The sequence below is a fragment of the Spermophilus citellus genome (genome assembly GCF_964194105.1).
Source record: "Spermophilus citellus genome assembly, chromosome: 6".
Taxonomy (NCBI): Eukaryota; Metazoa; Chordata; class Mammalia; order Rodentia; family Sciuridae; genus Spermophilus; species Spermophilus citellus.
The window spans coordinates 35,554,581-35,573,267 of record NC_138187.1 but is presented as its reverse complement, the minus strand read 5'-3'; the positions used below and the strand labels follow the sequence as shown (position 1 = coordinate 35,573,267).

The 18,687-nt window shown below is 35.3% G+C and overlaps 1 protein-coding gene across 2 annotated transcripts in view; it reads right to left on the bottom strand.

Annotated features, from left to right (window-relative positions):
• SDK1 (sidekick cell adhesion molecule 1) overlaps positions 1-18,687 on the bottom strand; it is a 901,672-nt gene that overhangs the window by 516,026 nt on the left and 366,959 nt on the right. For both annotated transcript variants that reach the window (XM_081298615.1, XM_081298616.1), the window contains exon 3: positions 1,386-1,492. In XM_081298615.1, coding sequence (XP_081154741.1) covers positions 1,386-1,492 — 107 coding nt within the window. The remainder of the gene's footprint in view (positions 1-1,385; positions 1,493-18,687) is intronic.

The following is an 18,687-nucleotide window of genomic DNA, read 5'->3' as shown; positions in this document are numbered from 1 at the left end:
CATCTAAGAGCTAGAGATGAAGGGCAGAAATAAGGACATAAATAATTAACCAAGGAGAAGTCCAAACTCAATTGTATAAAATAGAATTTAATATATTATAATAAATTCCAGGCTCTTAACTTACTCAAATATGGCTTGGGTATTGATCTGTACTCTATTTATTATATTTTCAAATATCCTATTGAATAAAAAATTATGAATTATTCTGTGGACAGATTTAGCTGAATGACTTCATCATCACATGTCAGGAAAAACTTATGCCTGCCTAGTGATTTAAAAACAGAACTGCACATGTACAGTATCAGTACTGTATACAGTCACTAGAACTTAGGTAGAAGAGGAAAACAACTAGATCCTATTAGTTTTGTTGTATTTTGATTATTTTCATTTTGCAGACCTGGTGACTGAACCCCAGGCCTCTCACACGCTAGGCAAGCACTCTACCAGTGAGCCACATCCAGAGTCCTAGATATTATTTTATTTTATATATTAATACAAAGTTTCAGGCCTTAACTGGGTCAAAATGACCAATGAGGAAATCTTGTCTTCTCAGAAAATAGCAGAGTCCAAGTTAGGAGCTCTGCAGTGTTCCTTAAAATCTACAAGTTAAAATGTACTTTAAAATTTCAGAACATTTTCCTTCTACTTTTAAACACAGAGACATGTTGGTAGCCCATGCAAAATATTAAGTAGACACTATTTTAGATCAATTCTGCTTTTTATAGAATTAGCAAAAAAAAAAAAAAAGTGTAAATGGATAGGACAAGTTCACTGCCCTCTTTCTCCTAAAGACTACATTAAAATTCAAGCTCCCTGTATTCTGATTGCTCCTTCAGTTACTTTTAAAATTTCATTCTCCAAAATAAATCTGCTCAATGAAGAATAAATTGCTATAAAATTATTCACACTGGGACACAGATACTTTCCATAGTATAGCAAAAAGATTTCAAACAAATCATTATTGGAAAGAACTTATTATGAATTGATGAAATTTGATGTATATGGGTTTAACTTTTTTATTTTAAAAACATTTTGAATTCTGTATAATACAAGATAAGAGGATCTAACTGATTCATCAAACAAAAGTCATTTTATTCCTTTTTGCACCCTCCCCAGTGCCTTTTGGAGGTCCCTATTGCACCCTCCCCAATGCCTTATGGAGGTCCTTAACCTTTTCCATTGGAAAACATGACATCTGCCTCATTAGCCCCTCACCTGGCCAGCCACACTAGCATTCACTCCTCTCTTACCAATTTCAACAGTCATTCCATTTGACTTGAACCAACAATAAACTTAGTCCCTACAAAGGCTAAACATGATTTTGATTTGCTCCCCACAGCTGCTTTGTCTTGTTAACATCACAGGTCCCTCTAAGGAATACATACATGCAACTTGAACTTCTGATTTTCTTTGTAAGAGCGCACCCATCCGGTTTCGCACCACACATCGGTAAAATCCAGCATCAAGTTTCTGCAAAGATGGAATAACATACCTGCCAAATTAAAAAAAAAAATGTTAGTGGTCATATCTGGACAGCATTGGCATCACATCTAGCAGGTGCTCAGCTAACATTTATTTTTGGCAACATAAGATCTAAGCAACCCTTCCCTGACCAAGGTACTAACAGCAACTATGAGTTATTTGTGAGATAATTTCACCTTTATTTGTAAGTACAAAGAACCATTCAAAAAATAAACACGTGAAAGATCAGTAGAGTAGAGGAAGGAGAATTAGGGGAGGGAAGAGAGAAGTAAAAGGGTGGGAAGGGATGCTGAAATTAATTTCATCCACTTATGATTTTGTCAAAATGAACCCATCTACTATGTATAATACTCCAATAAGAAAAAGAATAAGGTTTGAGCAAACCAGCTAATATTCAAACTTTATAAGGAACTGCAGTGAAAGAGAGAACTCAATTAAAACATGGGCAAAGGAACTGAACAGGTATTTCTCCAAATATAATGTTCAAATGGCCGACATTTATATAAAAAAGGTGCTCAACATCATTAGTCATAAAGAAATAAAATGAAATGTTACCTCACACCTGTTAGAATGCTATTTTAAAAACAAGGAAAAACAACAAATGAGTTGTTTTTGGTGGTACATGACTGTAACCCCAGTTATTCAGGAGGCTGGGAAAAGAAGATTGAAAGTTCAAGGCCAAACTTGGTAACTTAGTAAGACCCTGTCTCCAAACAAAATAAAAAGGGGTGGGTATGTAGTTCAGTGATAAAGTGCTAATGTGGCATTCAAGAGTCCCTGAGTTTGATACCTGATAACAAACACATACATATCATCATCATCATCATCATCATAAATGATGTAAGGGTGTACAGAACAGGGTATCCTTTACACCACTGGTGGGAATGTGTACTGGTATAATCACTGAAGAAAACAAGAATGAAGGATTCCTAAAAAATTTAAAATAGAGGGTTGGGGTTGTGGCTAAGCAGTAGAGCTCTCATTTAGCACAAGCAAGGCCCTGGGTTTGATCCTCAGCACCACATAAAAACAAACAAGCAAACAAACAAACAAACGTATTATGTCAACTACAACTAAAAAATAAACATTAAAAAATTAAAAATAGAAATACCATTGAGCCCACAATGCCACTTTTGGGTACATATATGAAGGTATTGGAATTAGTATCTTAAAAAAGTATCTGCAATCCTATGTCATTTACAGTTCCACAATAGTCAAGATCTGGAAATAACGTAAGTATCTGTCAACAGATTAACAAAGAAAATGTGGTATATGCACATTCAGCAGTATTATTCAGTCTAAAAAAGAAGAAAATCATGCCATTTCCACAACAGCATGGATAAACCCAAAGGACATTATGTTAAGGGAAATAAGTGAGAAACACAAGGACACACACTACATGATGATATTTGTAAGATGAACCTAAAATATTAAGCCAATAGAAGCAGAGAGCAGAATGGGGGTTGTCAGAAGCTAGTAGGAGGGTAAATAAGAAGGTAGCAAAGGAAGCAAAGATTTTGTTACGTAAGAGGAAAGAGTCATAGAGATCAAATGAGCTTACAATGCTTATAGTTAACAATACAATATTGCATATTTAAAAACAAAAGTAATAATGAAAAAAAAGTGGCATTTGGGGGATGATAGAGAGCTTGCATTGTGGATTGTGGCCTTGGCTTCATGAGTATATACTTACCTCCAAACTCACCAAGTTCTGTAACTAGATAGGTTAACTATCTCCCAAGAAAGAAACACCTAATTGTTTTACAGAACACATTCCTTCATGTGCAAAGAAGGGCACCATCAAAAAAATGTTGTCTTACATTTTCTTTAATTGTTGAAGAACTTCAACAATTGGTGAGATTTGTCGTTACATACTCTTACATGCACACAATATAAATGATATATCAATATAATTTGGCGAATATTATTCCTCAGTATTTCTCCTTTCCCTCCTCCTGGTTCCTTTCCTCTACTCTACTGGTCTCCCTTCCATTTTCATGAGATCCACCCTATATCTTTCTTTTCCTTTATCCTCCCTAGCGTCCACAAACAAGAGAAAACATACCACCTTTGACTTTCTGAATATGGTTTATCTCATTTAACATAATTCTCTCAAGTTCCATCCATTTTCCTGCAAATGACATAAATTCACTCTTGATTATGGGCTGAATAAAACTCTATTGTGTATATAAATATACACCACGTTTTGTTTACCCATTCATTTATGGGCATCTATGCTGGTTCCATAATTTGACTATTGTGAATTGTGCTACTATAAACATGGGTATGCATGCATCACTATGGTATGTTGACTTTAATACTTTTAGGATAAATACCACAGAGTGGTGTGTCTATGTTTTATGGTAGTTCAATTACTAGTCTACTGAGGAAACTCCACACTGATTTCCATAATGGTTGCACTAATATACAATCCCACCAACAGCATAAAATGTTCATTTTTCTCTACATCTTCTCTCGCATTTATTATTGTTTATATTCTTGATGGCTGCCATTCTGATTGATGTGAGATGAAATCTCACTGTAGTTTTGATTTGCATTTCCCTAATTGCTAAAAATATTAGGAACTTTTTTCATGTATTTGTTGACCATTTGTATTCTTTTGAGAAATTTCTATTTAATTCATTTGACTATTCATCAGATTTTTGGGTTTTTTTTTGTGTGTGTGTATGTGTGATCTTCACATATTCTGGATACTAATCCTCTGTCAGAAGAGTAGTTAGCAAAGATTTTTTTGCAATTCTGTAGGTTCGCTCCTCACATTCTTAATTGTTTCTTTTGCTGTGCAGAAGCTTTTAAATTTGGTACTATCCCATTTATTAATTCTTGGTATTATTTCTTGAGCTTTAGGGGTGCTATTGAGAAAGTCATTGCCCATGTCTACATGTTCAGTTTTTGACCTTACATTTTATTCCAGGAGGTGCAGAGTTTCTAATTCCTAGGTCTTTGAGCCAATTTGAGTTGACTTTTGTGCAGGGTGAAGAAGGATCTACTCTCATTCTTCTCCATGGGGATAACCCAGTTTTCCAGCACCATTTGATTAAATGGATGTCTTTTCTCCAGTGTGTGCTTTGGGCACCTTTGTTAAGGATCAGATGACTGTTTCTGTTTGGGTTTGTCTCTGTATCTTCTGTTTTGGTCCATTGGTCTATGTGTCTGCAGGTTTTGTTACTGTAGCTCTGTAGTATAATTTGAAGTCGGGTATTATGATGCCTCCAGCATTGCATTTTTTTTTGTCTTAGAAATACTGTGGCTATTTTGAGTCTTTTTCCCCACCAAATGAATTTTAGGACTGTTTTTTCTAGTTATTTGAAGAATGTCATGGGTACTTTGATGGGGACTGTATTTAATCTGTATACTGCTTTTGTTAATATGACCATTTTACAACATTAATTTTGCCTATCCAGGAACATGGGCATTATTTCCATCTTCTAAGGTCTTTTTGATTTCTTTCTTCAGCATCCTAGAGTTTTCATTTTAGAAGGCATTTATCTCCTTAGTTATATTTATTCCTAGGTGGTGGTTATTGGGTTTATTTTCATTTTTAATTTTTTTGAGGCTATTGTGAATGGAACTGTTTTCCTGATTTCTTTCTTAGCAGATTCATTACTGGTATAAAGGAAAGCTATTGATTTTTTGTATGTTGACTTTTTAACCTGGTTTTCATTAAATTTGTTTATTAGCTCTACTAGTCCTCTGGTGGAGTTTTATGGATTTCTAAACACAAGGTCATATCACGAGCAAACAGTGATAATTTGGATTCTTTCTTTCCTGTTTAAATCCCTTTTATTTCCTTCTCTTGCCTAATTGCTCTAGCTAGAGTTCCTAGTACAACAGGAGGGTGTAAAATGCACATTCTTGTCTTTTTAAAAATTATTTTAAAGGAAATGCTTTCAGTTTTTCCACATTCACTATGATGATGGCCTTGGGTTTTTCATAGATAGCCTTTATGAGACTACACATATGCTGAGTTAAGTTCCTTCTATTTCTAGTTTCTTCAGTATTTTTATCATGAATATATAATGAATTTTATCAAAGGCTTTCTCCTTTTATAAGGAGAAATGACTATGTGATTTTTGTCATTAATTCTATTTATGTGGTGAATTACATTATTGATTTGCATATGTTAAACCATATTTGCTTCCCTGGAATAAAACCAACTTGGCCATGATGTACAATCTTAATATGTTAAATGTGGTTTGCTAATGTTTTTTTAAGGATTTTTTCATTTAATTTCATTAGAGATATTTGTCTGGACTTTTCTTGATGTGTCCTTATCTGGTGTATCACGGTGATACTGGCTACATAGAATGAGTTTAGAAGTGTTCCATACCTTTCCATTTCATGGAATAATTTGAGGAACATTGGCATTAGTTCTCTTTTAAAGGTCTGATAAAATATAGCTAATAAAATACCACCTGGTCCTGGGCTTTTCTTTATTGTAAAGCTTTCTATTACTGCTTTTATTTCATTGCTACTTAATGGTCTGTTTAGGTTTTACATCTCTTATTTACTCAATTTTGGCACCGCATATGTATCTAGAAATGTACCCATTTCTTCTAGGTTTTCCAATTTTTTAGAGTGTAAATTAAAAAACAGTCCCTAATGATCCTCTTGATTTCTGCAATGTCTATGATGATTTCTTCTTTCTCATGTGTCAATCTATTTTTTCAAAGAACCAACTCTTTGTTTTGTTATTTTAGTATTTATTTCATTGATTTCAGCTCTAATCTTAATTATTTTCTTCCTCCTACTGTTCTTGAAGTTGGTTTATTCTTTTTTTTTCAAGGGTCTTGAGGTGCATCATTAGGTTGTTTATTTGGAATCCTTCTGATTTTCTTACATAGGCACTCATAGCGATAAACCTCTATCACTATTCTCATTTGATTCTAAGAATTTCTTAAATTTCACCCCTGATTGCTTCTATCACATATTTGTCTTTCAAAACTGTATTTATGTAATTTCTGTAGCTTTTTCTGTGTTGATTTCTAATTTCTTTCTAAATATGTAACTTTTGTTAGTCTATATTATAATAAAATGTATACTCTAAAATTTATAAAATAGATAATTTTTGAATGTGTAAATAAAACAGAGTAAGATTTGAGGTTTGAATACTCTTTACATATACAAAGGTATTTACAATGAGAAAGAGAAAGAGCTAAAATCAAATCAGATGATAACTATATTCTTAAAAGGAGGAGAAAACACAATGATGCTCCCCTTTATTAAAATGATGTTCTGATAATAGTTACCTACAAATGAAAAATATGTCCTCTTACAAATTGTCATCAGAGAAGCATTTTTAAAATGAGGTAAAAACTAAAGCATGTAGTATGCTTTATTTGTTCAGTTCCAAGCATACCTTAAAATCATTTCTATTCAACTATTCTTTTTATTCAAGAGGGTCCAATTATTCTGAGAAAAGAACTGATAGGACTAATTTTAGGTGATTAAAATTTAGAAAATACAGGTAATTTGACATTAAGCAAATATTAATCAAAATATGTTTTCCCTCTGAAATTGTTCTTGAGATCTATGGCAAGATTTGTAAAATATTTAATGATAAAAAAATATTGCTGAGCTTTTCTTTAAAAATTATTCTGTTATGAAGAAGAGTTCATCTCAAACAAAATTAATTAATGAAGACAATCAGAATAATATCAAACTGAACACAGAGAGTCAATTCCATTTATTTAAATTACAAATCAGAATTAGAAGGCTGAGCAGCTTGATTATTATATACTGTGATTCTAATAAGGAAGAGTTTTAAGATTCAGTTAAAACAAAATCAGCACAAATTTTTAGAAAAGAAATAGTACAAGTATAGGTCATTGTAGTACAGATTTGAAAAAGTACAAGGGCAATTTTATTATATAATTGTTTTTAGTCCACTTTTTTTCTTTTTTGAAGTGTCCTAAATAGATCTAAATTCTTATGAATTTCTATAATAATCCTATGTACTAATGCACAAAAATAGCAGTGCTTTCAAACACCAGGGAGAAGCAGATACAAAATTGAATATTAGGCATATGCTGTTTTGTATCATCTCTTTACTCTAATGTCTCACCAGGGAAAACAATCCAAAAAAGTTGCAAAGTCTTACACCTATTACCAGAATTCCTATACAAATTATGTTCACCTAACAGATGGGAATATTCATCGTAAGTCTATTGTTTATAAACACACATTTTTAAGCAGAGAAAGTTTCCTGGCTCTTTATAAGAAAGTATGATAAAATCTTAGCACCATATGCCTCCAAGATATAGGAAATGCCTGCTCCTGTTTCCAACAAACACAGCAGGGAATGTTTGTTTTCTCTTTATCAAGGCAGAATTCTATGAGACTAACAGAGTATTTTCCAGGGCTAGTTCATTACAAGAAATAATACATTTAAAAAACTGAATAGGTAACTCTAATAAAACCAAGGATTTCATAGGATAGAGGAAGATGGCGGCGGGAAGTGAGTAAGCCGCTCCGTGCTCCACGCTGCCGCGTCTGAAAAGATGAGGTAAAGATCATTAAAGGAGATCTGTCGACAAAAACACAGCACCGTGTCAAGAAAGGGGCCTAGGTGGAGTGAATCCGCCACGACTCCAGCCAAGGTGCAGTGAGTCCATCACGACTTCAGCGCGAGCAGTAAGGCTGCAGCCCCCGAGCTGCCCGGCTCCCTCGGCCCCTTCTCCTTCTCCTCTCCGCCTTTCCGCTTTGCTTCTCCCCAGGTGTCTCTCCTCCCACGCTCAGTCCCTAAATCTAGATCTCAATTTCTTTCCCCCACCCCGCCTGCTCTCCCTCGTGTCCGGTACCCAGCCCGCGAGGCCCCGAGGTGCTGCCTCCCCTCCCCCAGCCCGCACCCCCTCCCCGGGGGTCCCGAAGGCCACAGCTGAGCCGCCACCGGCCGCCGCCGCCGCCTCCTGTGGAGCACCATAGAGCAGACTCTTCACCGCGCGAATGAGCTGCCAAGTAAAATGGAACAGCTGATAAGATGAGTGACGGACGCGGAGAGATCAAGTCTCTAACCCCTTCAGCTGCGCGAGCATAGGGAGAAGTAAACTGTCAAAATACTGTTCGCTCAGGACCACTAGGGACTGTTGAGCTGAAGGGGATCCCGGGCGAAAAGTCTGCCCCTCTCAGAACACACCGAGCCCGGATTGAGATGCATTCTAGTTCTGGTTCGCCTGCTTCTAGTGACTCAGCACTAATGATCCCACTGAAATAACTAGTCGGCCCACCTGAACTCACAGAGGTAAAAGCCAACTGAGCACGATAGTCAGACCCAAGGTATCCCTCTGCTAACAACAGAGGTCCCTTGCACCAGCTACCAGGGGAGTTGCTACCTGAGGGCAAACAAATTCGCTGGGGGTCCTCAGCCCCAAGCCCTACAAACTTAGAGTCTGAGGGAGGCAAACAGAGAGGGTGTGCCCAGGCATCCATGGAAACAGGGCTCCCAGGAGCAGCAGACCCAGCGTGTAGCCATTATTGTGGCGAGCTTCACAGGTGAGCGGGGCCTGGCTTGAGGAACCACAAGAGAAGGCCCTAGGCACTCAGGATTGGAGACCCACACAGTCCGGGAAGAAGAGCTGAGGAACAGTGACTGGTTCCCACCCATCAAGAAGAGAAGCCTGGCCCAGTTCCCACCTACTGGAAGAGAAGTTAATTGAGCTCTATGACTGCATTTAATATTATTATTATTATTTTTTTTTTTTTTAATGATTATTATTGGTATTTTTTTTAAATTTTATTTTCACATTTTGTTGTTGATGTTGTTGCTCTTCAACTTTCTTATTAATGGTTTCAATTTTTTAATTCTTTTTATTCTATTATTATTACTATTATTTTTTTAAACTTTAATTTCCATTTGTTTATTATCATTATAATTTTTTTTTTTGGTTTTAAATTTTTATTTTTTCATTTTTTCTTTCTTTCTTTTCACTTTTTTCCTTTTGTCTCTTCATTTCTTTTCAATTTTCTTATTCCCCCTTTCTTGAATTCTACCTGCCTATACTCACTCTCTTTAGTGACTTCTTGCTTCCCTTCTAATATCTCTCCTTCCAAGCACCAAATAAATTTATAAGAGTAAACAGTAACTCAGCAGTCAAACAGAACAAGAAGTATCATGAGCATAAAAAAGCAAGAAGAAAAGGAGTACAAACAATGAAGGACAGCCTAAATATTCAGGAGGACCTGGAGTCATCAGAAAAATGGCCATATAAAGAACTCAAGGAACACCTTAGACAGATGGAAAGGAACCTTAAAGATCACATTGAAAATGAATTACATAAACAGATAAAAGAAGAAGTTAAGCATCTTTATCAGGAGATAGAGATTATAAAAAAAATCAAACAATAATTCTAGAAATGAAGGAAACAATAAACCAAATTAAAAACTCAATTGAGAGTATCACTAACAGAGTGGAGCAAGTAGAAGCCAGAACATCAGATAATGAAGACAAAATACATCATCTTGAAAAGAGTCTAGCCAACTCAGATAGGCTGGTAAATAATCACGAGAAAAACATCCAAGAGATTTGGGATAACTTAAAAAAACCAAACTTACGAGTCATCGGGATAGAGGAAGGCACAGAGATTCATGCCAAGGGAATGAGTAACTTCCTGAATGAAATAATTACAGAAAACTTTCCAGAAATAAAAAAGGAAACAGATATACAAATTGTAGATGCATACAGGACACCGAGCACACAAAATCACAGTAGACCAACGCCAAAACACATTGTTATGAAGATATCCAATATACAGAACAAAGAGAAAATATTAAAAGCTACAAGAGAAAAGAGGCAGATTACATTTAGGGGTAAACCAATAAGGTTAACAACAGATTTTTCATCACAGAGGCTGAAAGCGAGAAGATCCTGGAACAACGTATTTCAAACACTGAAAGACAATGGATGCCAACCAAGAATTCTGTATGGAGCAAACTTAAGCTTCAGATATGACAACGAAATCAAAATCTTTCAAGATAAACAAAAGCTAAAAGAATTTTTAGCCAGAAAACCAGCATTGCAAAGCGTCTTGAGCAAAACTCTACACGAGGAAGAAATGAAAAACAATACCAAAACCATCAGCGGGAAGTGCCTCGGTAAAGACAGAGGACGGGGGGAAAACTAATAATGGAGAAACAAACTAAATTAGAAAAAAAAAGAGATAAATAATCAAACATGGCAGGAAGTACAAACCATATATCAATAGTAACTCTAAACGTTAATGGCTTAAACTCTCCAATAAAGTGACATAGGCTGGTAACATGGATTAAAAAAACAAATCCAACAATATGCTGCCTCCAGGAGACACATCTGATTGGAAAAGACATACACAGGCTCAAGGTAAAAGGTTGGGAAAAAATATACCACGCACACGGTCCTCGTAAGCAAGCAGGTGTGGCCATTCTCATATCGAATAAAATCGACTTCAAGACTAAGTTAATCAAAAGGGATAAGGAAGGACATTATATACTGTTAAAAGGAACCATTCACCAACAAGACATTACAATTATCAATATTTATGCACCAAATAATGGCGCTGCGACGTTCATAAAACAAACTCTCCTCAAGTTCAAGAATCAAATAGACCACAACACAATAATCATGGGTGACTTCAATACACCTCTCTCACCATTGGACAGATCCTCCAAACAAAAGTTGAATAAAGAAACTATTGACCTCAATATCACAATCAATAACCTAGACTTAACTGACATATATAGAATATATCAACCATCATCAAGTGGATATACTTTTTTCTCAGCAGCACATGGAACCTTCTCAAAAATATATCATATATTATGCCATAGGGCAACCCTCAGTAAATATAAAGGGGTTGAGATAATACCATGCACTTTATCAGATCATAATGGAATGAAACTGGAAATCAATGATAAAAGAAGGAAGGAAAAATCCTACATCACATGGAAAATGAACAATACGTTACTGAATGATCAATGGGTTACAGAAGACATAAAGGAGAAAATCAAAAAATTCTTAGAGATAAATGAAAATACAGACACAACATATCGGAATCTATGGGACACAATGAAAGCAGTTTTAAGAGGGAAATTCATAGCCTGGAGGTCATTCCTCAAAAAAAGGAAAAACCAACAAATAAATGAGCTCACACTTCATCTCAAAGCCCTAGAAAAGGAAGAGCAAAACAACAGCAAATGTAGCAGAAGGCAAGAATTAATTAAAATCAGAGCAGAAATCAATGAAATTGAAACAAAAGAAACAATTGAAAAAATTAACAAAACAAAAAGTTTGTTCTTTGAAAAAATAAATAAGATCGACAGACCTCTAGCCATGCTAACGAAGAGAAGAAGAGAGAGAACTCAAATTACTAACATACGGGATGAAAAAGGCAATATTACAACAGACGCTTCAGAAATACAGAAGACAATTAGAAATTATTTTGAAAACCTATATTCCAATAAAATAGAAGATAGTGAAGACATCGATAAATTCCATAAGTCATATGATTTGCCCAGAATGAGTCAGGAGGATACTCACAACTTAAACAGACCAATATCAATAGATGAAATAGAAGAAGCAATCAAAAGACTTCCAACCAAGAAAAGCCCAGGACCGGATGGGTATACAGCGGAGTTTTACAAAACCTTTAAAGAAGAATTAATACCAATACTTTTCAAGCTATTTCAGGAAATAGAAAAAGAGGGAGCTCTGCCAAATTCATTCTATGAGGCCAACATCACCCTGATTCCGAAACCAGACAAAGACACCTCAAAGAAAGAAAACTACAGACCAATATCTCTGATGAACCTAGATGCAAAAATCCTCAATAAAATTCTGGCGAATCGGATACAAAGGCACATCAAAAAAATTGTGCACCATGATCAAGTAGGATTCATCCCTGGGATGCAAGGATGGTTCAATATACGGAAATCAATAAATGTTATTCACCACATCAATAGACTTAAAGATAAGAAACATATGATCATCTCGATAGACGCAGAAAAAGCATCTGACAAAGTACAGCATCCCTTTATGTTCAAAACATTAGAAAAACTAGGGATAACAGGAACTTACCTTGACATTGTAAAAGCTATCTATGCTAAGCCTCAGGCTAGCATCATTCTGAATGGAGAAAAATTGAAGGCATTCCCTCTAAAATCTGGAACAAGACAGGGATGCCCCCTATCACCACTTGTATTCAATATAGTTCTCGAAACACTGGCCAGAGCAATTAGACAGACAAAAGAAATTAAAGGCATAAAAATAGGAAAAGAAGAACTTAAATTATCACTATTTGCGGATGACATGATTCTATACCTAGAAGACCCAAAAGGGTCTACAAAGAAACTACTAGAACTAATAAATGAATTCAGCAAAGTGGCAGGATATAAAATCAACACACATAAATCAAAGGAATTTCTGTATATCAGCGACAAAACTTCTGAAACGGAAATGAGGAAAAACACTCCATTCACAATATCCTCAAAAAAAATAAAATACTTGGGAATCAACCTAACAAAAGAGGTGAAAGACCTATACAATGAAAACTACAGAACCCTAAAGAGAGAAATAGAAGAGGATCTTAGAAGATGGAAAAATATACCTTGTTCATGGATAGGCAGAACTAACATCATCAAAATGGCGATATTACCAAAAGTTCTCTATAGGTTTAATGCAATGCCAATCAAAATCCCAATGGCATTTCTTGTAGAAAACAGATAAAGCAATCGTGAAATTCATATGGAAAAATAAAAGACCCAGAATAGCAAAAACAATTCTAAGCAGGAAGTGTGAATCAGGTGGTATAGCGATACCAGATTTCAAACTATATTACAGAGCAATAGTAATAAAAACAGCATGGTGCTGGTACCAGAACAGGCGGGTGGACCAATAGTACAGAATAGAGGACACAGAGACTAACCCACAAAATTACAACTACCTTATATTTGATAAAGGAGCTAAAAACATGCAATGGAGAAAGGATAGCATCTTCAACAAATGGTGTTGGGAAAACTGGAAATCCGTATGCAACAAAATGAAACTGAATCCCCTCCTCTCGCCATGCACAAAATCAACTCAAAGTGGATCAAGGAGCTAGATATCAAATCAGAGACTCTCCGTCTGATAGAAGAAAAAGTTGGCTCCGATCTACAGATTGTGGGGACGGGCTCAAAATTCCTTAACAGGACACCCATAGCACAAAAGTTAATAACAAGAATCAACAAATGGGACTTTCTTAAACTGAAAAGTTTTTTCTCAGCAAAAGAAACAATAAGAGAGGTAAATAGGGAGCCTACATTCTGGGAACAAATTTTTACTCCTCACACTTCAGATAGAGCCCTAATATCTAGAGTATACAAAGAACTCAAAAAATTAGACAATAAGAAAACAAATAACCCAATCAACAAATGGGCCAAGGACATGAACAAACACTTCACAGAGGAGGACATACAATCAATCAACAAGTACATGAAAAAATGCTCACCATCTCTAGCAGTCAAGGAAATGCAAATCAAAATCACCCTAAGATACCACCTCACCCCAGTAAGATTGGCAGCCATGATGAAGTCAAACAACTATGAGTGCTGGTGAGGATGTGGGGAAAAGGGTACTCTTGTACACTGCTGGTGGGACTGCAAACGGGTGCGGCCAATTTGGAAAGCAGTATGGAGACTCCTGGGAAAGCTGGGAATGGAACCACCATTTGACCCAGCTATTGCCCTTCTCGGACTATTTCCTGAAGACCTTAAAAGAGCACACTACAGGGATACTGCCACATCGATGTTCATAGCAGCACAATTCACAATTGCTAGACTGTGGAATCAACCCAGATGCCCTTCAATAGTTGAATGGATAAAAAAAATGTGGCATTTATACACCATGGAGTATTACACAGCACTAAAAAATGACAAAATCACGGAATTTGCAGGGAAATGGATGGCACTAGAGCAGATTATGCTTAGTGAAGCTAGCCAATCCCTAAAAAACAAATACCAAATGTCTTCTTTGATATAATGAGAGCAACTAAGAACAGAATAGGGAGGAAGAGCAGGAAGAAAAGACTAACATTAAACAGAGTCATGAGGTGGGAGGGAAAGGGAGAAAAAAAGGGAAATCACATGGAAATGGAGGGAGCCCCTCATTGTTATACAAAATTACATATAAGAGGTTATGGGGGGAATGGGATAACAAACATGGAGGGAAATGAACTATAGTAGATGGGGTAGAGAGAGAAGATGGGAGGGGAGGGGAAGGGGGATAGTAGAGGTTAGGAAAGGTAGCAGAATACAACAGTCACTAATATGGCAGTATGTGAAAATGTGATGTGCAACCGATGTGATTCTGCAATCTGTATTTGGGGTAAAAATGGGAGTTCATAACCCAGTTGATTCTAATGTATGAAATATGATATGTCAAGAGCTTTGTAATGTTGTGAACAACCAATTAAAAAAAAAAGAAAAAAAAGAATTAAAAAAAAAGGATTTATTTATTTATTTATCTTTGGTGGTGCTGGGGATTGAACCCAGGGCCTTAGGCATGGAAGGCAAGCACTCTACCAAGTGAGCTAATGCAAATAATAATAATAATAATAATAATAATAATAATAATACTCATGTATAATGGAATAATTTGGCATGAACATACTTTATATACAGAGTTACAAGAAATTGTGCTGTGAATGGATAATTATGATTGTAATGCATTCCATTATGTCATGTATGTAAGAAATTAAAAAAAGAAGGAGATATTTACCACTCTGAATGGGCCACTAGAAGGACCCAAGAATTTCTCTAGGAAGCAGTCTCAGGACCATTTTAGTCCAAGAACAAATAATTGCCTGGCTACCACTGGAGTGGACATGTGGCAAGCTTGGTCTACCTAGGATCTAAACCACTTCCCTATATTTGGAGAGATCTCCATTCTACAAGTCTTGGTAGAGACAGAGCTCATCTCAAATTAATGGACGAAATATGTAGATACAAATAGCCCAACCAATAAATGGGCAAAAGAACTGTCAAAATAAGAAATACAAATTGACAACAAGTAAATGAGAAAATGTTTAATATATTTAGCAATTAGAAAAATGCACATCAAAACTACACTGAGATTTCATTTCATTCCAGTTAGAACAGCAGCCATCAAGAGTACAAATAATAACAAATACTGGAGAATAATGTGGGGGCAAAGAAATACTTCTACACTGTTGGTGGGTATAACCACTTATGGAAATCATTATGGAATTTCCTCAAAAGACTAGGAATGGAACCACCATGCGACCCACCATACCACTCCTCAATATTTATTCTAAAGAATTAAAGTCATCATACATGCATACATATGTGATACATGCATACCTATGTTCATAGCAGCATAAGTTACAGTAGCCAAGTCATAAAACCAGCCTAGGTGTCCCTCAAGAGAAGAAAGGACAAAGAAAATGTGGACTATATACACAATGGAGTTTTATTTAGCCATAAAGTAAAACAAAATTATGTTATTTAAAGGAAAACAGATGGAACTTGAGAACATATTAAGTAAAATAAGCTAAACTTAGAAAGGAATAGCTGCATGTTTCTCTCTATCTTGGATCTGCAGAGAAGTGGGGAGATGTTTACATACAGTGGCAATCTCATGAAAATCTAAAGCAGATCAATAGAATAGAGGAAAGGGTCCAGGGAAAGGGCAGAGAGGAGGGAAAGCGGTGGTACTGGGAACAAAATTACCAAATTATATTGTTATGTTGTGTTCATGTATGAATATATAGCACGAATCCCAATATTATGTATAAATATAATGCACCCATAACAAATTTTTAAACTACAAAAGAATAAACAATAGAGTTAATATTGAAATGTGAAATGTTCCCTAACACTCTTTATCTGGATCTCTGTTATGTGATTTTTATTAACATAAATAATATTGCAGGAACCATTAATTCTTCATTCATTTCTGCCTTTCTTTAATGAAGGCAGGGCAGGAAAGGTAAAATCTGCATTAAATGAAACATGGACATATGACTGGAACCACTCTGTGAGATCTAGCATTATTAGGATTAAATACTTTCTCAAGTCAGTAAGAAATGGTATGTCAGAAAACCTTTGGGAAAGAAGATATTGATTTTTTTATGGTTAAAAATATTTTATTCCATCTCCAATTACTTCTTTATAATGCCAGATTCTTTGTGGACATAAAAATTGGAACAATTATGTCCAGGATTGAGGTATGAAGGCGATATTAGTTTCTACATAGTTAAAAATATCCATATCAAGACATAATGGAAAAAGACAGTAAATTAGTAAGTACTATAACATAAGAATAAGTGAATTCAAAACATAATTTTAAAAGCCTTTACTTGAATCATTTGGAAGTATTTGTCAACAATAAATCATGTTACAGATTAGACTGATCATTCTGGTCAAAGTTCTTCACTTAGACACCACAATAATCCCCAGATAAAAGAACCAAGAGGGATTAAGTATTTAAATCCAAATCATCTCCAGTTCAAAATCAAAAATACCTTGAAAAGCTTAATGCTAATTCTGCATTACTGATACCCAGAAACAATCATATCTAGCATAACTACACAGAGTTGAAAAGACAGTCACACTAGAGCCAGAAAAAAAAATAACACACAATTTTGTGGAAGAGATACGAATATGAGTCCATACTACTATAGGAGGCAGACATCGACCAATCTGAGAAAAAAATTAGAACACAGTTTATTTTTCCACAGACTGTCTTATTTCTCTCAGTAATGTTTGAAGTTTTCAGTGTAAAAATCCTGCAGAACACTTAATAGATTTATCCTTAAGTGTTTCAGATGTTTTGTTACTTATAGAGGTGTGTGTGTGTGTGTGTGTGTGCGCGCGCGCGCATGTGTGTATTTATACATGTATATGTAATTATCTATAGTTGACATTTAGTATCTCTGGAGGAAATGACCCTGAGATCACCACACTCAATACAAAATACAGGAACTCAAGTCTCTTACATAAAGAGCAAAGCATTTGCATATCCTTCCATGTACTTTAAATTATCTCTAAATTACTTATAATGCCTAAACAAAGTAAATGCTATGTAAATAGTTGTTATATTATAATGATAGAGAAAAATGTCTGTACATGTTCAGTATTGACACTTTCTTAAATTTTTTTTTTTCAAACTGGGCACCCTATGGATACAGAAGGCCAGCCATAACAATAATAAAATAAAAATTATCAATTTTTGCTAGTGTATACAAATATAATTGATATTTATATATTGATCTTGCATCTGATAACATTGCTAAACTCATCAGCATCTTTTTATATGTATCACATTTTCTACATATATGATCATCACACTTGAAAATAAAGACAGCCTTATTTCTTTCAAATATGGATGACTTATTTCTTTTTCTTACGTTATTGTACTGGCTAGTAACTCCAGTTTGTGGTTGTTGTGACTTAGTAGTTTTCAACAAATTTGGAAAACTTTTAGCATTAGTTTCTTTAAGTATTTTTCTTCCCCATCTTTCCTTTAGGAATTCCAATTACACATACAATACTATCTGAAGTTTTCTAATAACTCACTAATGTTCTTTCATTGTGGGAGTTTTTTTCTTATGCCTTTTATTTTAGACAGTTCTATTACTAAATCCTTTAAGTGTATTAATATTTTCTTCTGCAATGCCTAATCTCTGATAGTCCTGTCCAAGTTTTGCTTCATCTCAGACATTATAGTTTTCATCTTTAGAAGTCTGGTTTATGTCTTTTAGAGAGAGAGAGAGAGAGAGAGAGAGAGAGAGAGAGAGAGAGAGAGAGAGATGAAAGGTCTAGGGACAAGACAAGAGTACTCAAGGGCATACCCCTCCAACTAGGTTCTATAGTTTCCACCATCTCCCAGGAGTCCACTCAGATTATGAATTTATCAATGGCATAATCCACTGATGAAGTCAAAGCCCTTATGATCCGATCATTTGTCACAAGTTCTACCTCTGAATATTGCTGCATTGGGAACCAAGCATTTAACAATGAGCCTTTGGGGGGATATTCCAGATCCAAATCTAACAATATAAAATACAGTCATATGATATCATTGCCTTTCTCCAATTCTAATATTTGGGTCAGGCCAGCCTGGTTTCAATCTATTAATTTTCCTCTTCTTTATGAGTCATGCTTTCCAGATTCTTTACAAGTCTTATAATCTTTGATTGGACTATAGACACTGTG